Raw genomic sequence first — 23,145 nt, forward strand, 5'->3', positions numbered from 1 at the left:
ATTTCTCTTGTATTATTTAGAATTTAAAACAATTTTTTATTTTCCTAATTATGTATATGATTAAAGTAGAAATATAATTATAATTCATAATTTCGTTGTTATCCAATTATTGAGATAGAATCTTGGACTCCAGCTTCCAGCTGTAAGGTTTGGTTAGGCCGAACTGTATTGGTAGACCTAAATAATCATTTAATAATTAATATAAAGGAGAAGGTAAGTAAAAAAGGGTATGATTAGTGTTGTCTTATATAGCGTAAATCGGAAACATTGTTTTTTTTGTCAAAACGGCTGAACCGATCGGGCCCAAATTTTTTGTGGAACATCACGTGACCACAGGGAAGGTTTATGAATGATCAAAATTTCAAATATTTGTCTCCATCAAAATTCGATCTTCATTAAATTTTTGAAAATTTTGAAAATCCACGAATTTTTTTGTGAAAATTCCCGAATTATTTTTGTTTTGTTTTACGATGTACACAAAGAAAACTGCTCACAATTAATTTAGAAGATGGGCGCGAAGCGCCTTATAAGGCTAGTTATATAATATTAGTAAATATTAAATATTACTGCGCATGCCAACATTTAAAAATAATAAGAAATCCGGTGAAAAGGTACTTTTATGAAAAACATATTTGAATATATAAATTTATCATTATAATTACACATCATTAAAGATTTTAACTTGTCAATCAATAATTGATAATCTATAAGATTAAGTCGGTGAAAAGAAACAAATATTTGTGTCTGTCTGACTGGGTGTTTAAATGTTAGTGTCCAATATGGTCAAAACGGCTGAACCGATTGGGCCCAAATTTGTGCATTCTGTGTAAAAATAAAAAAATAAAGAAAATTATTTACCTCACGTCCATTTTGAGGCTGGGGTGGCCTGTAGTTATTACTAAAATAATTTTTTATTTTAATTTCGATTCAAATCTTTACAGCTAGCAAAGGACAGTCAACGTAATTTTGCCACTTTGTAAATTAGGTGTTTACTGACGAATATCAAGTAAAATATGAAGAAAAAAAATTTAAAACTTATAAATGATTAAATTAATTACTTCATTGATTGTCCATCTTGGTCTGTCAGGCTTCTTATAATATTGAGCTGATCCTCTGTATTCACAAACAGTTTTGATAAATAGTACGGTCAAATCTGAGTATATGTAATTTGGACCCCCCCCCCTTATATTTCTAGGCAACCTCGCGTAATTAACCTTACCTCACCTAGAACAGTTTGATCCTCCAAGATTGCAAAAAAAGGAATTGATTCTTTGCCACACATTCTGGTTTCTAATTCCTATATCTCTAACCCAATGTCGTAGACCTTAGATATTTTAAACTATGAATTCAATTAATTGAAGTTTAAAATATCAAAGGTTTACACCTTCAGGCTGCAAAAGAAGATTTGAGTTTATGACCAAAACTGAATTCCTTTACGATTTTATTTTTATTCACCTAATTCATTTTATAACGTTTATTTAACAGCTTTAAAAAATTCGAAATTGAAATGGGTAGTCTAGGGAACATACATTATTAATGTACTTTACTGCATATAATTCTTGAACATTTACATGATTTGTACACTTTGAACTCCCTTTCAAAATTCAAACCAAGGGATTTCTAAATTCTCCTCTACTATATATTCTAATCTCTATGTCCATGGAACAACTAGATCCATACATACTCCTTGTATTAATAGGAGCTTTCTTAACTTTGTTTCTTTATATTTGTATATTTAAGATGATATTAGGCATAGTTTTAATATCTCATTAGACATGAAAACCTTTTTCATTTTCAATTAAGAGGCTTCACAAAAACTGGTCCTGCATATTATATATTAGGTATATATATATATATATATATATACCTAATATATAATATGCAGGCATATTGCTTAGGTAGAATTTTATTGTTGTTGCAAAACTTTAAAGCTTAAGCGATTTTTTAAAATGTTTTTAACGAACGAAAGAAAATATTTTGAAGATCTTTTCACCCAAACACTTTAAATGTTTACCAAACTGTTTTGTCTATATTTCTGTGGAAGTCTTAAAAATGAGCAAATGTGGGAAATTTTAAAAACTGTTCCTGAAATACTAATTTTATCTTGGAACACATTCCAGAATACACTTTCTAAGCACGTAGGGGTTGTCAGGGAACCCTGAAAAAAAGAATATGAAGAAGAGTTAAAGGAAATAAACACTCACCACATTTTTGTTTTTATCCTCATATGTTTGCAACCTGCGTGATGCAGAAATAGAATCAAGTTTAAGTTTAAAGTAGCCTCGGGTTGCAATAATACATACTGTTTAGGTCCTTTAACTTAGAGTTGCAAATCGTTTTCGTTTACGAACATTGTCGAGTTTTATTAAATCTGATGTAACGGTCCTCCCTGCCAACACAATTGTCTTCAACGATAGGAAAATGTACGACAGCGTTATGTCAAAATTTAACAGAAGGTATTGAGAATCAGCAAATTTTTCTGTCATTTATCTGTTTTCGTGCTAAATCCGTCAATGGTTAAAATAAAATAGATCAACTTATTCTGTAACTTATAAGAAGCTGGAATTTACTACAGAAGATTAATTAACTTAACGGAGAAGGTTGTGAAAGAATTTTTTGAATCTCAATGCTACATGGAAAATCTGAAAGACGGAAATTGAGCAGCAGACATCTTTTGAGAAATGCTCGTTTTTCCAACTTAAAATTTTAATGATTAGTATCCTTTTTAATAATGCTTCAAACGGTAAATAAATAATTGAAAATGTTATCTAACCTTGTAATGAAGATGGTTTACTGGATCTGTTGGTATAATATCCTGTAGTTTAATGGATCCAATCTCAACTTTATAATTGTTGTCATATCCATCCAACTCTTTCAAACCGTCTAGTACTGGAGTGTAGCCAGTGTTGTTGGAATCTGACACCTAAAAGCAGGACATAAACTTTTTAGACTATGAATAGAGTATAGACCATAGACTTTAGACTAAAGAATAAAAAAACTAGAGTGAAATCAACGGTGTAATATGTAATCTTGGTTTTTACGTCAATAGCTACATTTCTGAGTTACTTCTGTGCTAATTGGTTCCATTGCTTGTGCGAAAGTCATGCAGATTTGAACACTCTTACAGCGGACAGAGTGAAATTGTGAAGTATGAAGACGAATTTAGATAAAATTTTCAATATTTCATTAAACAGGAAAACATCAATATAGTGCAGTGTACACTGTACAGTGACCTATTTTAGTTTGTAAATCTATTAGTAAACAATTTGCTTTATCACAATGTTAACAAGTTTCACTATAGGAAATTGTCTTAACAGATTGCTGAATGTACAATGTACATCTATGATTTTTTCATTTACTTTGAAAATTTAAAAACTTTAAAACCTTGAAATGTACACCGCGGTCCACCTGACCAGCCTGACCATCCTGGACTGGGACCAGATTTAATAAACAGCGAGGTTTAGTTCAATCACTTTTCATGTGTGCTGAATCAAGCTAAAAGTATCACCTGATAGAAAAATCCAACAACAGCTAATCCATCAGAAGCTTGTGCTGCAATTTGAATATCTTCATACTAAAATTATCATAAATTAGTTTTTTAAAATATTTTTGAATTATGATAAGATACTTTTGATGACGAAAGAAAAGGTTTGCGAACTCTACATTATTCCTTTAAAAACACAATCCAGAGTTTCATTTACAATACGATCGTGAAAATGTACATGTATGGTCGTTGAACTGAGAATGAAGTATTATCGAGAAATTTTGAAAGATTCATTTGAGACATATAAAACGTTTCAATGATGTTTTAGAGAGTAAGAACAAGTCTATGATATAGTTTATTAGCAATATATTTTTAGGTAATAAACTACATGCAGGATAACATGTTGATCCGATGCAGGTTGGAGAACTACTCTATTTTCTTAGGTTAATCGTTTCTATCCCGTATTTTATATCATTATTTCGAGGATTACTAGTTTTGATTTACAGAGAAAACCCATCCTCAGCTAGGAACTTTTGAATGGTGGATATCAGGATTAACCAATCGGGATTAAGGATATTACATTCTAAAGTTTTCAGCTCTGTACAGTGTATAATTACTGAGTTTGAGCGTAAAGTCACTTAAAATCATCCATTTGGATGGAGAATCGATTTTTCTTAAATTATCAAATAACGAATACAAAAATGTTTCAAACATTCTAAAGTGAATCAATTAGCTGTTCAGTAAAAATATTTTTTTAATGTCATCATTATTCACCTTTGTATTCCAGTGTACAAAATGTATTTCAGCAGGATACTCAGTACCTGTGAGTCTAGACATTCAACTGTTATTTGAAATGTATTTTATTTTAGAAATTAAGTTTATCAATTTTTATGAATTGCAACCAGATGTCGCAATGTATATATTTTTAGACCAAAATAGTGAAAGTTTGAAGATGTCTACGACATCATATTGTAAAAATGATTAGGATATTATTAGGCAAGTAATTAGTTTCGTTATCTAATTGTCCAAAGGTTGGCCGGGTACTTGAACTAGACCTGAGTTCTAACAGTTTCGTTATCTAATTGTCCAAAGGTTGGCCGGGTACTTGAACTAGACCTGAGTTCTAACAGTTTCGTTATCTAATTGTCCAAAGGTTGGCCGGGTACTTGAACTAGACCTGAGTTCTAACAGTTTCGTTATCTAATTGTCCAAAGGTTGGCCGGGTACTTGAACTAGACCTGAGTTCTAACAGTCTAATTGTCCAAAGTTCTCAAGGCGGAATTATTTTCCGGAAATGTAAAACTTGAACCTGTGCTCCGATCCTCTAGAACTATCGCTTCCCCAGTGGAGATGAAGTTGTGCAAATTCAAACCTAAATTTTAGCAATATTATTTGCCAAATCACCACTAAAATCATGCTCTGCACAAATGCTAAAACTTATTTAAAGAATTTTTTCCAAGGTTTTAACTTAAACCTTTTTTTGATCAACTTCCTTAAAATTATGAATTGTCATCCTATAAAGGGATTCATTATTTGGCACAAACACTCAGTTATCTTTGCAATCCAATGTTGTAGACTTTAGATATTTCAAACTATGAATTCTGTTGGATCAAATATCAAAGGTTTACACCGCATCAGGTTGCAAAGATATAGGAATTTAAAAAATTGATTTTGTGATTAAGACTCAATTCCTTTATTCATTTATTAGTATTCTTTATATGTTCATTTTTTTTGTTTTAATGTAAATAGCATTAATAGAATCGGCCATTGTTTTGTTATTTGAATAACATTATTATATCATAGTCTCATTTTTATTCTTTACACGTTTTTTCACCCTTTTGTTAACGAAGGATTGATTTTCTTCGTACACAGTTTTAACGAGCAAAATTTTATGTTAAAAATTTTCGAAAGTTTAAATGTTTGAAAAACGAATAAAAAAAAACTATTGCCATAAAATATTTAGAATTTTTTCACAATCGAAAATGCTAAAACTTTATCTTACTTTTCTCCAGCCGGAAGGGATCCTCCTTGAATTGCTGGCATTTTTTCTCCTAAATATAATAGCTAAATATAATAGCTAAATATAATAGCTAAATATAATAGCTAAATATAATAGCTAAATATATCCAGAAATCTTTATTATTTCTATTTTTGTTCCTTTTTGGATTTTGCGATGCAGTGACGAAATGTTTAATTGTTTTTAACAAATTCGGTGAACCATAAAAAATAACTAATTGGACTTAAACTTTTAAAAAAATCTTCTATTATTGGATAATGCATGAAAAGAAATAACACAATGAATTTTTTAATATGTAATTGATCTTTTTATAACAGTTTTAAAAACATAACAATTACAATTTTGAAAATCCTTAGCAAAGGAAATTGCTTATTCGACTAAGTTAAGAAATTTGTCACCTTTGTAATTATAGTATTTTGCGAGAAACCAGTTCCATTCATAATTAAAAGAAAGAACGAAGTCGAAAAAACATTCCACAATTTTCTGGTTACCACTGTAGCATTTTATTTACTTAATCACCTGTCAAATGAACTGAAAAGGTATGCCCATTCTGACTAACAGTTGCAGCATAGGAATCTCTAAATATTTCCTCATGAATATAATCGTGGAATCTATACATATAAAGCTGTAATATCTGTTGGTCTGTCTGTTTTGTTTTTCCGCTTGTAACCCGGGAACCCCTTCACCGATTTGACTTAAACTCGTCATCCACTGGAATGTTCTTAGCTTGATTTAACGATTCTAAGTTGAGAGGGTCGGCTTTAATAACGAAAATTTAGTTTCCCGGTAAAATAGTTCAAGTGGCGTAAACGACGGGAGCAAGGATTTAATGCAAGGAAAGTTATTTCAGAGGTGTACGCATCTTTTTTACTGCAGTGTACTGTCACTGGGCGGTAATGTAAACACAAGACGGATGTCGAAGCCTGACATGGGATCCATCTTTCACATAAAAGATCAATGAAATATTCTGGTCATAGGAAACTATTATGTGAATTATCAAAATTATCAAAATTTAATGCTTTTAACCTCCTCGGATACTAAACGAACAATGATGCATCTATTCTTGTTTTCAAATTCCGCCCAGAGAGAACTGGTTTCAATATGTACGCAGAGTATACGCAACTGCAATTAACTTTCCTTGCATTACATTCTTGGGCGGGAGTAGCTATACGTAACCTGGGAAGCGCTTGGTTCCTAAGCTAGTATATACATATACATAAAGCTATATTTATGGCACTAGATTTTAAGACGTATAAACGTTTAATCAACATGTTACGTAACTAGGTTTGGCAAAGACCCTGAACACTCGACACAAACTCTAACTTTTTCCTATCAAATATGTCATAGCAACCTGATGTAAAACGTTCTTATCATTTGGAGTAAATGTTTTAATAATGTTCAGGTCGAAATGTTTTGTTTAAATAATATTTTTTAAATGATTACCCATAACCCATGAATTCGAGAGGACTAGCTGCTTCACTATTTTAGAAAAAATAATTCAGTTCGTACATTTTGAAATCCAGCTAGATGTAACAAGAATGTTTTCATTTGTTTTAATGAGAAGTCAACTCATAAGATTTTTTGCATATTTAAATATTTAAATATTTGAATATTTGAATATTTGAATATTTGAATATTTGAATATTTGAATATTTGAATATTTGAATATTTGAATATTTGAATATTTGAATATTAAAATATTTGAATATTTGAATATTTGAATATTTGAATATTTGAATATATGAATATTTGAATATAACTTCTGGAGTGAAACGTAAGTTGTGCCTGACAATTTTTTTGATAAAACTACATTTTTTAATAAGTTAGCTTGTTTTACATTCAATCATACTTTACTTTTACAATAGTTTTTACACAAACCATTCAAAAACTTGTTCAAACTCGAATTCCTTCATTAAAATAAACATTTTACAAATGTAAGACGTTATGAGATAAAACCCAAAAGGCCAACAACGATGATAAAAATAAAAATGTCTAAAAAAGAAATTAAGTCTTTGTATCAAACTGATTAGCCCCTATATCTTTGCAACTTGATAGTGTAAACCTGATATTTTAAACCTAAATTTGTTATCTAACAGAATTCATTGTTTGAAATATCTAAGGCCTAAAAGATTGGGTTGCAAAGAAAAAGGGATTAGAAAAACAAAGTAAAGCTGAATTATTCCTTGGTTTTGCTGCAGAAACATCAATATCTATAGGAGATTGCGACTTTCCAGCACACAGAGGGAAGGTCTTGTACCATACATCAGGTCCTGATAGTTGAGAATATGTTAATTAAAAAGTAAATGAGGTTTGTACCATACATCAGGTCCTGATAGTTGAGAATATGTTAATTAAAGTACATGAGGTCTTGTACCATACATCAGGTCCTGGTAGTTTATAATATGTTAATTAAACAGTACAGAGGGAAGGTCTTGTACCATACATCATGTCCTGGTAGTAGAGAATATGTTAATTAAAAAATACAAAGGGAAGGTCTTGTACCATACATCAGGTCCTGGTAGTTGAGAATGTTAATTAAAAAATACAAAGGGAAGGTCTTGTACCATACATCAGGTCCTGGTAGTAGAGAATGTGTTAATTAAATAGTACAGAGGGAAGGTCTCGTACCATACATCAGGTCCTGATAGTTGAGAATATGTTAATTAAAGTACATGAGGTCTTGTACCATACATTAGATTATGGTAGTTGAGAATATGTTAAAAAGTACATGAGCCGATCATTGCGGCCATCATGCATGTTATAAGTGAGAAATTCTAAGCGTAATTTCAAGTGATAATCCATGCAAAGATGTCAATGCCCGATAACGGTAAATAATTATAAAATTTTTTTATTGCAAAAATGAAAAGTAATTTTCGCTGTTTTTTATAATCAAAAATATTAATTTTTAAACTTACCATTTTCTGGTAGATATCCCCAGTGTGATTGAGGATGCGGTTGCTCTAAAAAAAAGTTGTTAAAAATCAAACAATTCTTTCTAAATCTTGAAATAATTCAAACATTTGACAATTTGAAAATAATATTTTGATGATATTCCAAGGTTTTATGAGGAGACTGTACAGACCTGGTGGAATCATAAGCATAAGTTTTTCCACGTTCTTTTCTACAGCAACAAGAGTTTTCGTCAGCTGCGCTTTAAACCCGTCACAAGGAGTGTAACCAGTGCTGTCGTCGATGAAATCACTGAAATACATTTGCAAGCTCTGTGCCCGCAACAAGGCTGGTGAAGACTCAAATTGATGATAGATCTCTGAGGCCTCTGATATGGCTGAGGCATCATAGTTGCTGATAAACACTAAAGCAGCGCTTAGCTCTTCGCAGGTTGATAATGGAGCAGGTGAGAGACGTTTCTTTCTTTTTGATGAATCTCCAGTTATTCCTTTTTCAAGAGTCTCAAGCATCTTCATTACGTCATGCAGTATCTTCAGGGCACTCTTTAGTGCAGCTAACTCAGTACGTAACGCTTCTATTTCTTCATCGCTTAATTTCTGAACAATGAGAGTAATAGATATCACAGATCTTTCTGTAGACGTAATTTTTTGTCAACCCCTGCTTATATTTCTGATTCACAACGGTACCCACACAATCTTTACCTCTACATACAAAGGAAGATAACTAAAAAGTGTAAGTACAAATTGGCAGGCTATTATGCTTTTAAAGAGAACCCACAAAAGAAAGTTGTCAATTTTCATCTTGGGAAACTTAAGAGAGAATTTTGCTCAGACTTCGGTTATAAGATATCATGATATGGGGCGTGCTTAGGGTTGTTAATCGTTTTTTGCTTCGATTTTCAATCGTTTTAAAAAATGATAGTTTCGTTTTCGGGAAAAAACGATCGTTTTAAAAACGACCTACTCGTATTAAACTTTTAGAAAACAAATAACGATCGTTTTTATGAAAACGATTTGTGACCGTTTTTTATACGATTGTTTTTTAAAAAACGATCGCTTTTTAAAAACGATCGTTTAAAAAAAAATTTATTGACAATTAGGTTAACGATCATTAAAGAAGAATCGTCTTTTAACGATCGTTAACGAAGGGTTGTCGTTAACGATCGTTAACGAAACGACGAACTTTATATAAACGTTTTTAAAAAATGTGATGCAAATTTATTGAATGTCATCTTACATGAAGTGAAAGAGTTGTGAGGGATTTAAAACTTCTTGATATTCTCTTGAAAACTACTCAATGATTATAAGTACAGATTCCCTTCAGGTCGGTTTCCTCTCTTCGTTAACGATCGTTAACGAAGGGTACTCGTTAACGAAACGACGAGTTTTATAAAAAACGAATTTGTAAAAAACGATTGTTTCGTTTTTGATTTTTCATCGCCTTTTTTATGAGGAAACGATCGTTATTTAAAAAAAGAAAACGTTAACATCCCTAGGCGTGCATATCTTTCTTTAAATGTATCACATACAAGTTAGTCGACATTCTCTTGAACAAACCCTACGACGTGACACGTTCCTCTCATATCCACTTTTTTTGCCTTTTTATTATTTGTTTTCTGTAATAACATACTTACACAGTGCGATACAAAATATAATGTACAAGTTTAAAATTAAATTAGTCCCGGTCATATCCTTTAACTCACCCCACAATCAACACGGCTTGCTTCTCTTGGCGGAACAGTTTCAAAACAATAGAACGTATCATCCTGGAATACTCACATCATTTCCACTTACTTACTTTGGATTTGGAACATTTTTTTTCAGAAAAACAATGTTTTTAATTTGGTAAAATATACGTTGATATTGAGAAGAATAAAGGACAATCTATAATAAAATATGAAGAAAATTTATATTTTTATCCGATATTTTTATCATAAATTGATATAAACCATCTTCGATTAAAAATTTAGTTTTCGCGAGAAAAGGTATTAATTCAATTTAGGACATCATGCATGCATTGCCTGTCTATTTGGGAAAAATATGAAGGCTGAAATTTTCCATCTAATTAAATATGTTTGCAAAATTTAAACACACTTGTAATCTTTTTAATCTAGAGCACTTTTACAAGTACAGCAATTGTTTAAATGTCCTAGATACAGAATATTAACCATCTGATATTTTGACAATCTTTAACGGACTGTAAGTGTAGTAACCCTCCAAGCAAAGATGGCAATGTCCGATTCACAACGGAAACCCTTAAAAGGTTTGTTTTATCACTGCAGGAAAACACCTTGGAGTTGTTTAGAATTCAACAATTTTAAAACAGAAAAACGATAATATCTTCTAGATTTTTCATCAGATACCGGTTTTACGGGTTCTGTTGTGAATCAGGCATTGTAATTTTTGCATGGAGGATTACTGAAAACTACGATTACAGTCCCTTTTAAAGATTGGGTGCTAGTTTAAGATTAAAGAGTTATTATTATTTTCCTTGATTTGGTCATAATTATTAAACTGCTCATACTAGATGCACGTATTAGGTTGGCTTATAAGATTTTTGGACAGTGTTTAACATTATTATGCTGAGAAATGTCATTTTAAAAGTTCTGTAAATTACTAATTATTCACTCTTCAGAGGTTTCAAGATGATAGTTTCAAAGTAAGAGTGCTAAAGCAACAAGACAAGATGGCGTTGAGGGGGGGGGGGTGCAACAAACGCCCCCACCAGCCTTTTTAGTTTATATTTAGCTTGAAATGTGTTCCTTAATGTAGAGACATTCATCAATACATTTCTCCAGTTGTTTCTCTTTAAACACAGTATTCAGATAGTATACACCATTCAAGGAGGGATCCACAGAATCTAGAAATAATTTATACATTTCTTATCATCTGTCTATATACATGCAGGGTTAGCCACAAAACAGAGACGACTGTACGGAATTTACATTGTCTTTTTCCTTAAATTCATGACTCCTTGCCACAAGGAACTTGCTTTGTTCTTTACCAACTCATGAAATAGGTCATTAAAAGATTATATTCAAGACTGACGACTTTTAATTTGCCCTTAGAATCTTCTTATTTCAGGTCGTCTTTACAATCTCAATCTCTCAATCATTTGTGGGTAACCCGTGTAATCAGTAGTAATCTCTGCTTGTCTCTATCTATTCTAAATTGAGTGGGTTGACTTCTATAAGTTTCATATATTTTGGAACAATTATCTAGTGTACATGTATTTATGAAAAATTGTTTTATATATTTTTTTTGTGCACGTTTCTGAGTTAAAAAATTTGAAATTTTTCTCTCCAGTTCTACAGCTTAACTGGAACCAACCTAGATATAAAAGTTAATACCTGTAACATTTTTCACGTCACAGCACTCCCCGTTGACCCTTGCTGACATCCCTGCAGCCAGGAGCAGAAGGCACGAAGCTTAATAGGATTGTTTAACTTTAATAATGATCATTCAATTGAATATAAAGAATTAGTTTAACCAAATCTGCTTAGTTGAACTACTGGTTGTTAAACCAGATCGTTATAGTTAAATTGAACCACTTTTCTCATGTCTACGAGATTATCGCAGTTAAATAACGACAACCAATTAAACATACACGCTTGCCAATTTCTATCTACAGGGTGAACCTAAAAACATGGGAATTCAGGCTCGAATTCGGTATCGTCTTTGTTATGAATTACCATTGTAATACCTAATTTCAAAAGCCAGTTTTAAAAGAGTTTATTTTATGTAAAGGGTAAATGGCTGTAAAGATGTGTCTATAATGTCTCCGCAAGATCAACAGTGAAGCGGACAAGTTTACTCTGTTTGTATAGTTTACTATAGTTTACTAAGTACAACCGTATGCAGTCTAAACATAAACAAACAAAATGTGAACATAGCAGACAAAACTCTTACAGACTACAGCTTTCTCAGTAGGTATCACTATACTAAATCAAAGAATTATTTTAATAGACGATATCGAATTCGTCAATAAATAGTATATTTTTTTTAATATCAATAAAGTCCTGAAAAAGTTTAGTTCATTTATGTCAGAAAAGCTCTGGCAACATTTAGTTTATTTATGTTAGTATAGATCCGAAAAAATTTAGTTTATTAATGTCAATAAAGTTCTGAAAACATTTAGATAATTTATGTGAATAAAGTACTGAAAAAAAATAGTTTATTTATGTCAGCAAAGTTCTGAACACCTTTGGCTAATTTATGTGAATAAAGTACTGGAAACATTTAGTTTATTTTTTCAGTTGTGAAACCTTTAGTATGTTTATTGCAGATAGTAGAACTTTTTTTAATTTTTTCATACAAAAGAAAAATGTTAAATTTAGAAAGAAATTGACATTAATGGTCTTTTCTTAAACCTTACAACTACAAGTATAGTTAAGCAAAAAGTTGTTATAATTCATTATTATTCAGTCGTATAGTGCGTGCATGTGAAACTTAGCCTTGGGCAATTTTGTTGTCTTCAAGTTTGCTTTTATTGCCTAATACTTACGACTATGCTAAATAAAAATCGTTTTAATTTAATTTTCTTTCGCAAAAACAATATTGCTAGTGTTGTTCAAGAAGTTTAGTAAAAGCCTAATAACCTTGCATGACTAAAAACGGATCAGTTTTTATTCCCGTACACAACAAATACACTGATTACTTTCATCAAACTCTAATAAAAGTTTCCTTACAACTTTGCAACCTGATAATGCATAAATCTTTGATAATGCAAACTGTGCATCAGACAGTGAAAGTTAAAAAAATTAATGGTTTACTTTACACATTTAGGTTTAAAACATAAACTGATTAGAAAATAAGAGTTTGAGGTACGTAATCAGTTCTATAAAGTTATATGCATAATTTTAGTATTAATTAATTAATATTTTAACAACTTAAAAAGACTGTAAGCATATTTCAAGGAACCCTCAATGCTTTGGTACTCTTAAAACCTGGATCCGATATCAATGTTGGAGATTTTATCCCACATTCTGATAATTCTGATAATTCTGCATTTTATCCCACATTCTGATAATTCTGATAATTCCTGCATTGTTTCCTGCCGAGGAAATGTCACCTTATTGTGGAGAAACCTTGATTGAAAAAATCAGTTTTCAAAATAAAAAATATTAATACTTTATCAGACAAAGCTTTTAACGGCACCGTAAATGGAGGTTCACTTGAAAATATGCTTACAGTCCCTTTAAGAATGCACTCAATTCTTACCAAACAGCGAATACATGTTGAAAAAACACTATATGTAGATGAAGAAAAGTTGCACAGGATAGAAGATGTTGTAAACGCCTAGAAGGTAGGCGAGGGATTGAAATAATTAAAATTTGCTAAACTATGAAACATTTAAAATCATTAAATGGAGTGTTCGCGAAAAATTAAAGGGGGTATTGGCTTAAAGGGACTGTAAAGGAAAAATGAAAGGGGGTATAAATAATCACTTTAGCTCTTGATCGCGACCCATAAAAGTTTTATCTGATGTTCCTGTCTCGAGAAATTGATATAAAACTGTGTTAAAATTATACGAAAGTTCATATATGTAAAATTTAGAAAACCTTAAACTTAAATAACGTGACCAGAACCATCACAAATGGCAGAGCAGTATACTGGACACGTGTCTCCGCCTGTATCATGTGACCACTTTACTGCACTGCCATTGGTGGAATTTATGGTCAAGCAATACAGGCGTGTATAAATTATATTATGAATTAAATCTATAAAAATATAAATAACAAATATAAAATTAGAATTGGAGTAAACCTAAGTTACAACTAGCTTTCTCTGGGATATCATCGTTTTCTGATTGGTTGCATATTTAGTGAATTTGATCTTTTTAAACCCACTACTTTTATGCAAATTCAGAAAATTGCAATATGCAACTCGGATCGTAAAAAATCAATTTAATTTCAAACAAATCATTCAGATATTACAACCAATAGTCACGAATTATTTTTCGACGCATTTGTATATAGTTGATATTTCATAAAATTTGTTATTTGTTTTATTTACAATTGTACTTAAAACGATGTTTTTTTTCCGCTTGGTGTTTCATCCACGGGTAATCATTTAAAGCATCGAGAGATACATGGCGGCCAACTATTTCAACCTTTTCAATGCATTGTATACAAAACCAATAAAATATAATATGAAATATTAACTATATATCAATGCGTCGAAAAATGATCGATGACTATCTGAATGATTTGTTTGAAATTAAATTGGGTTTTTTATGATCCGAGTTATACATTGCAACTTTATGAATTTGGTATGGACGATATGTTCTTTAGTGTAAGTGATTTTTGATAATTTTCTCCTTACAGACGCAACAGATAGAGGTAAGATTAGTAGCGATCAAAAGCGATTATTTTTCGCCGTAAGCCTATACCCCCTTTCATTTTTTCGCGAACACTCCCTTTAAGCATCTGTTCATCTCTTGTTAAAATAAAAAGTATGAATGACTAATACCTAGAAACAGACAGCTTTTGTTTTAAAATATAATATTTTTATTAAAGGGGTGGTAGGAGCGCGGGGAGGGGTCTTACCTGTTAATTATTACATGGAGTAATAAAAAATAATCAAAATAAGGTATATGTTGCAAATTTATGAATTTGTGTAGACGCTACGTTCTTTAGTGTAAGTGACTTTTAATAATTTTCTCCTTAGAGAGACGCAACAGATAGTAGTAAGATTAGTAGCGATCAAAAGTGATTATTTTTCGCCGCAAGCCTATACCCGCTTTCATTTTTCGCGAACACTTCCTGTAAGCATCTGTTCATCTCTTGTTAAAATTAAAAGTATGAATGACTAATACTTAGAAACAGACAGCTCTTGTTTTAAAATAGAATATTTTTATTAAAGGGGTGGTGGGATTGCGGGGAGGTTGCTTACCTGTAAATTATTTCATGAAGTAATGAAAAATAATCAAAATAAGGTATACGTTTTATCTTCTTTATATACAAAGTTAGCTGTTATCAAAACAGCTGAACCGATTGGGATCCATTTTTGTTAACTCACTTGGCCCCACAGAAGGTTTATTGCCATTCGATAAGTTGAAATATTTTGACTTAAAACAATGTCAATAACTAACGATTTTAAATTATCCATGAATTTATCTAAATTTATCGCTTTTAAATATCTTAAATAATAGTTTATCAATTACAAACCTTATCACTTTCCATAGAATATGAAAGATTTTAGAAAATCTATTATTAAACCTAATGACGGGGAATATTTTGTGTAAAGGATGAAAAAATAGCCCATTGAAAAATAAAATTTAAAAGCAAGAATTGTTCCAAAAAAAATTGCACGAAGCACCCTAAAAGTGAAGTTGTATAATTGTATATTGTTGACTATGTTTATTTTGACTGATTAAAACTTTATAGTGCAGGGTGAAATCTGAGAAAATGATCTTGTTAGTATAATCTTTATACTGTAAAGGGTGTCCCGAAAACTAGGGAGATTGAGTTTTGAGATTTAGAACGAGTAAAAACTTATTCATATTTTGGATGATTCGTTTACTTGTCCCACAAAGGTATTTTATGATTACCTTAAAAAAGGTTAATTTTATAATTGTTTATATAAATACTAGGTTGGATACCCAGCTTTGTCTGAGAATCTGCCCCCACCCCTTTTTATCAACCTACCTGGCTTTTCCCACTCCGGAAGTTTTAAGATTGCTGAATATGATAATATCAGACGCATCTAACCCTGGTCAGATCTGACCCCCACCCATTTCCCCCTCTCCTCCTACATTACATTAATTATGTGGTTAAGGGTTTCGAGAGTTATAATTGGATGATCAATCAAACAAATATGCTTGTAAGTAATATACAACAGTATTAAACTCTAGTACAACGGATGAATTGTAGAAATCAAGATAGCTACTTTTTTCAATACCATGCTTTATTAAAATATTTTCTAAATTTTTTTGTTTGTACAATTTGACCTCGAAGTTTTGGATTGGTCTGGACAAATGAATTTTTTTTAAACAACCATATTAAATCAATGGAAGTTTTTCTTTGGTCGAAATTTCAGGCAATCTCATGCGCATTTTATATTTTAAATTGTGTTTAAGCTATTATTATTTATATCAGTATAGCTTAAAACTTACTTTTTAAAGTGAAATGGGTACATTGTACAGTGTTCAGTGTAAATACCTCAATTGCTGTGTTACTGTGTGTTTATTAGCATATGTATTATCTTTTATTATTATCATTTTTAGTCTTGCATTGTACAAAGAGAAAAAAGATTAAGAATTGAAGAGTACTAACAAAAAGATAATCGAAAGCATTTCTTTTCGATTTAATTTTTCTTTTCTTTTTTATAAATTTATCTTTTACTCCGCCACATTAACTTATCTGATCTAATTCCATAGCAAGCAATTTATTATTCTAGATAATGATTTGAAAACCTAATGTAGCAAAACTGTATTTTTAACTATAAGAAACATCTGTAATATAATCTAGAACATTAATCTGTTGTATCCAAGGTTAAGATTTAAAAATGAATTCCACTCCACGATATTGAATCGTGATTTCAAACTATTATTTTCTTCGTTTTTATTTTTATTAAATGTTAAACTCCATGACTTAAATACAAAAAACCTCCGTGGTTCAGGGAATAAACTCGATTGAATACCTCCAGGTTTCTGGCGTTAAAATCCAAGGTTTATCTGATAAAATCCAAGGTTTATCTGATAAAATCCATGGTTTAGCTGATAAAATCCAAGGTTTATCTGATAAAATCCAAAGTTTATCTGATAAAATCCAAGGTTTATCTGATAAAATCCATGGTTTAGCTGATAAAATCCAAGGTTTATCTGATAAAATCCAAGGTTTATCTGATAAAATCCATGGTTTAGCTGATAAAATCCAAGGTTTATCTGATAAAATCTAATGTTTATCTGATATATAAAATCCAATGCTTAGCCGATAAAATCCATGGTTTAGCTGATAAAATCCATGGTTTAGCTGATAAAATCCATGGCTTAGCTGATAAAATCCCTGGTTTAGCTGATAAAATCCAGGTTTATCTGATAAAATCCAAAGTTTAGCTGATAAAATCCATGGTTTAGCTGATAAAATCCATGGAACAGGTAATATCTACCAAATGTAAATGATGAACTTCAAGGTTTAAATGTGATAAGATTCATGGTTCAAATTATAAACTCCATGATTTAAATAATAAACTACGTGCTTTAAATAATGAACTTCAAGGCTTAGATGATAAAGTCCATAATTTTAAAGATAAATGCTTTGGTTAAAATTAAAAAGAAATAACGTGATGAGCTCAAAGGTTTAGCTGATAAAACGCATAGTTCAGATTATATTATACCACAGTTTAGATATTAAACGTCCTGGTTTAGATGATAAAACTCCGTAATTTAAACGATAAATTCCATGGTTAAAACTAAAAAGAAATTACGTGACGAGCTCAAAGGTTTAGCTGATAAAATGCATGGTTCAGATTATATTCTACCACAGTTTAGATATTAAACGTCCTGGTTTAGATGATAAACTCAAAGATTTGATGTCTTGAATATTGTGTTCGCCTGAATTCGTTTGATGCAGTGTGACCACGGCATGTTCTAGCTAGTTTAGAACCATTGAAGAACTGTAAGATCTAAAAGAAATAGCGAGAAAAAAACTAGATATATGTTTTTTATTTTTAGATCTTTGAAAACTGTTTTCAGCTAAAAGACCCAGCCAAGACCTCGTCTATCATTCACCGTATGGGAGGAGAAGAGTTCTTTCTTCAGAATAACGTAGAAGGAAGACCCTGTGTGCAAACAATTCTGGCAAAATAACCAGGATACCAAGATATAAGAATATGAAGGAGAAGTGATAAATATCCGAGAAAAGAACAAAATATGGAAACATATATAGATAGACACATAGTTGATGATTGTATGAATCAGTGATGTGAAAAACAACAGAGCAGGTGTCGGAGAGCTGTCAATCAGGATCAGCAACAGGGAACACTTGGAACTTTCAGCGAAGAAAGGTTTCCTTCGACTTTTAATTTTAAATATTGTAACCTTGTAAAGATTTCTCTCCTGTAGAGTAAATCTACCCCTTCATAGGTTCTTAGTCTCAAGTAAACAAAAAACAAACATTATTATATATATTAAAGGGACTGTAAGCGTAGTTTAGCTAGTGCACTGGCTGAGCTGGCTTAAACAAACATCAATATATATATTAAAGGGACTGTAAGCGTAGTTTAACTAGTGCACTGGCTGAGCTAGCTTAAACAAACATTATTATATATATATTAAAGGGACTGTAAGCGTAATTTAACTAGTGCACTGTCTGAGCTGGATTAAACAAACATTATTATATATATTAAAGGGACTTTAAGCGTAGTTTAACTAGTACACTGTCTGAGCTGGCTTAAACAAACATTATTATATATATTAAAGGGACTGTAAGCGTTGTTGAACTAGTGCACTGTCTGAGCTGGATTAAACAAACATTATTGTATATATTAAAGGGACTGTAAGCGTAGTTTAACTAGTGCACTGGTTGAGCTGGCTTAAAAAAAACATTATTATATATATTAAAGGGACTTTAAGCGTAGTTGAACTAGTGCACTGTCTGAGTTGGATTAAAAAAACATTATTATATATATATTAAAGGGACTGTAAGCGTAATTTAACTAGTGCACTGTCTGAGCTGGCTTAAACAAACATTATTATATATATTTTAAAGGGACTGTAAGCGTAGTTTAACTAGTGCACTGGCTGAGCTGGCACAAACATTATTATATATATATTAAAGGGACTGTAAACGTAGTTTAACTAGTACACTAGCTGAGCTTGCTTAAAAAAAACATTAATATATATATTAAAGGGACTGTAAGCGTAGTTTAACTAGTACACTGGCTGAGCTGGATTAAACAAACATTATTATATATATATTAAAGGGACTGTAAACGTAGTTTAACTAGTGCACTGGCTGAGCTGGCTTAAACAACCATTATCATATATATATTAAAGGGACTGTAAGCCTATTTATTGAGTTGCAGCAGGTCATATTCAGTAAACCTTTGTCTTAAGGAATAAATAATGTTATTTTCCGTTTTCAATTGTTTTTTCTACTTGACTTGTAGATAAATGCAACATTGACAAGGAAGAAAAATGTCAGAATTCAACTTATGTTGTTTATATAAAGGTGATTGTGAATTGTACATGCCATGCACTCAATAGATGGAGGTTAACTTGAAATTACGTCTACAGTCTCCCTTTTAGCAAACTTTAAATAAATATTAGTTTAGCCAAGGAATTAAGTTCATATAGTTTGTGCATAATATAGGTTAAAATACTTGGCTTTTTAGAAATAAATTTTAAGTTTTTAATAATTTTTGTTTGGTTTTCTTTTAGGGTCAAAGAAAAGCAAATGATTCCAAAATTCTAAACATTTGCCTAATTCTTACACTTTGCCAAAGGTATTGATTCTTTATCACAAACTCTGATTTTATCCTACCAATTTCTATTTCGGAGAGCATATTTTAAATTATGAGTTCTTTTTCATCAAAAAATGACAGTTTGAAATATTAAAGGTTTACACCATTAGGTTGTAAAGATATAGGGAATAGAAAATCAGAATTTCTTTGGCAAAGTTTAAGCAAAGCAAATGTTTAGAATTTTGAAATTCTTTACACTATGACTAAAAACATAAAAAAACGTATCAGAAACAAAAAACGTATCAGAAACAAAAAAACATATCAGAAACAATCAAAAACATTCGTTTAGTTATAGCAATTGTTTTACATCGTTTCTCCATTTTTTTATGATAAAAATGTTGGAAATGTTAATAGAAGCAAAGTTGAACAGAATACAGTTTAAAAATATTGGAAGTTTTGTTTAGAGTTGTCAAAAATATAAAACAATTATGTCTGAACACAGTTTTTTAAAACAGAAAGAAATATTTAAGCAAATATTAACAGTTCTTAACCCTATCCCGATTGGGCTATTTTGACTAATATAGATGGAAGGGGGGGGGATGTTTTCCATCATCCCCCCCCCCCTCCTATGATTTTGCCCTTAGAGTCTCCGAGTCTCATAAATTGCTGTGTGATGTTTCTACAGGAATCCACCGTCCACTGGTTCCTGAAAGCATGAGAAAAGCAGTTTTTTCTTCCATCCATAGAGTTTCTCACCCTGGAAAACGAGCTTCTCGGAGGTTGATATCTCGGAGTTTTGNTTAAAATGTAAAAATTAAACCTCTAACTTTAATTAAGGGAGGATTGATGCAGTGTGACCACGGCATGTTCTAACTAATTTAGAACCATTGAAGAACTGTAAGATCTAAAAGAAATAGCGAGAAAAAAAACTAGATATATGTTTTTATTTTTAGATCTTTGAAAACTGTTTTCAGCTAAAAGACCAAGCCAGGACCTCGTCTATCATTCACCGTATGGGAGGAGAAGAGTTCTTTCTTCAGAATAACGTAGAAGGAAGACCCTGTGTGCAAACTACTCTTGCGAAGTAACCAGGATACCAAGATATAAGAATATGAAGGAGAAGTGATAAATATCCGAGAAAAGGACAAATATGGAAACATATATAGATAGACACATAGTTGACGATTGTATGTGAAAAATAACAGAGCAGGTGTCGGAGAGCTGTCAATCAGGATCAGTAACAGGGAACACTTGGAACTTTCAGCGAAGAAAGGTTTCCGTTGACTTTTAATTTTAAATATTGTAACCTTGTAAGGATTTCTCTCTTGTAGAGTAAATCTACCCCTTCATAGGTTCTTAGTCTCAAGTAAACAAAAATATGAGGATTTAGTCATATTATTGTTTGTATTATGTATTATATCAAGGGTCATTCGTATTTGTTCAAGGAGCAGAAGGTGTTTTGTTTGGACACAGAAACCATCTGCATCATCGCTGAAATAAGGGAATTTGATTGGATAATGATGGCGGTAAGGTGCGTTGGTCAAACGGCGGTTCATTTCCGGGTATAAAAGGGCTTGCGACAGTAAAGGCACTGAACAGTGTGAAAAATCAGTGACCCAAGGTTGAGCTAAGCCCGATCGCGCAAATCAGGTTTTAATGACTTTAAAGTTTTATTAACGTCAACTCAATTTTTCTGTTCCGGGTTTTGTTTATATATTCGTACAGTAGTTTATTTCTATTTCAATCTCATCTTTTCCAAGCAGACTAGTTATCGGAAAAGATTATTTGCAACTTGGTTCTAGTAAAATTTTTCGTGGCAAGTTTTAAGAAATTAGTCATTAACCCTCGATATCACGAGCAAGGTTTTATTCCCTTGTAGTGAATAAAGTGAAAATAGTGAAAAGTGAAATCGTGAACCCGACCAACGCATCCATTGGTGAGTCTTGTTTTATTAAACACTTTTAATATGTCTATCTGTCAAATTCCCATTTTCAGCTAAAAGTGTTAGATTGACGTAAAAGGAATCGTTGTTTGAACCTTGAAATAATTTTAAACAAGTGCATCTTTTCTGAAATTTAGTTCAAGTCCAATTGTTTCCGACTTTGAACTTCTAGTTTGAGAAAATAAATGACTAAAGAAACTTGTAGTTCTATTTTCTTGAAGATCGTTTTTGATTCCAACAATCCTTTGGTCTAACATATTTAGTTTAGAAAACTAACAATCTATTCTCTAAAGCTAAAAATAAGTAATAAGTAGAAACATCGTAATTTTAAACTTCAGTTGTTAGGATAACCAATAAGTAAGTTAGAGAAGTTAGAAAGTTAGGAAGATAGAAAACTAGACACTAAAACCATATATAGATAAGATTGAGATCTTAGATCGTTGAAACTAACGTTGAGATTAAATTAAACTGCACTGCTTAGAATAGTATTCCTTGATTGAAATCTGTAGTGTTGATCTAACCCTAGTGTTCTCATCCTATCTCCGGGTCAACTCCATCCTTACCTTAACTCCAGGTTTCCTAGTAAGATTACTTATCGTTAATAAACCAGTTTGGAACGGTTTCTTTAGCGTGGCGGTCGAGTTAGTTTTATTGTGAACGGTTGAAAGTAAAAGAGTTAGCAAAGTTGCCTTAGAGTTGAGTTTCGGTTGAGATTCTAATTTTGTCTCCTGTCTCTTTAATCCCTGGTCAAGTTTGATTTCTAGCTCCATCTCTACTCCAGAGTTTTTCCCTGCAATTTAACTTGCTCCTCTTTATGGCGAGCATCTGTCATTTATAAGACTTATATCTTTTATAATTGATTAACCAGTGACCAACGAAAGTTCCGCAAGATTTGCTATTTCAAAATAATATTTGCATGGGAACGGATATTTGAAATTCTGGTTTTGTTGATTTATTTCCAAGTAGAATTTCCTTTGAGATATCAAGAGGCACCTCTGCTTAGGTTTTAGCTGATCCTAGTAGTTGTACTTTATGGTCTATTTCCCCTTTAACTTAGATTTGGTTGAGTAAGAAACTTGGTTGTAGTTACGCTTTAACTCCCTCTCTTTCTGTCTCCTAGATCGATAAAGAATTGGATAGGTAGTATCAGGATTATTAAAAAGTAAAAATTAAACCCCTAACTTTAATTAAGGGAGGATTTTTAAAATGTAAAAATTAAACCTCTAACTTTAATTAAGGGAGGATTATTAAAAAGTAAAAATTTAACCTCTAACTTTAATTAAGGGAGGATTATTAAAAAGTAAAAATTAAACCCCTAACTTTAATTAAGGGAGGATTTTTAAAATGTAAAAATTAAACTGCTAACTTTAATTAAGGGAGGATTATT

General features: G+C 31.4%; 1 protein-coding gene across 1 annotated transcript; it reads right to left on the bottom strand.

Moving 5' to 3' along the window:
* Positions 1-22: 22 nt before the first annotated feature.
* On the bottom strand, positions 23-15,493 carry LOC111712048 (carbonic anhydrase 2). Its single transcript, XM_023486557.1, has 19 exons — positions 15,305-15,493; positions 13,631-13,708; positions 11,761-11,838; positions 11,173-11,270; positions 10,114-10,176; positions 8,584-9,007; positions 8,417-8,461; positions 7,684-7,771; positions 6,945-6,980; positions 6,021-6,079; positions 5,487-5,535; positions 4,794-4,856; positions 4,259-4,313; positions 3,509-3,574; positions 2,774-2,923; positions 2,086-2,158; positions 1,059-1,113; positions 859-898; positions 23-177 (listed from the first exon to the last, which is right to left on the bottom strand). Exons 2-19 carry the CDS (start codon positions 13,644-13,646, stop codon positions 154-156), a joined length of 1,482 nt encoding a protein of 493 aa, XP_023342325.1. The 5' UTR covers positions 13,647-13,708; positions 15,305-15,493; the 3' UTR covers positions 23-153.
* Between the last annotated feature and the right edge of the window lie 7,652 nt (positions 15,494-23,145).

This window comes from Eurytemora carolleeae, unplaced genomic scaffold, assembly GCF_000591075.1.
Source record: "Eurytemora carolleeae unplaced genomic scaffold, Eaff_2.0 scaffold1088, whole genome shotgun sequence".
Classification (NCBI taxonomy): domain Eukaryota; kingdom Metazoa; phylum Arthropoda; class Copepoda; order Calanoida; family Temoridae; genus Eurytemora; species Eurytemora carolleeae.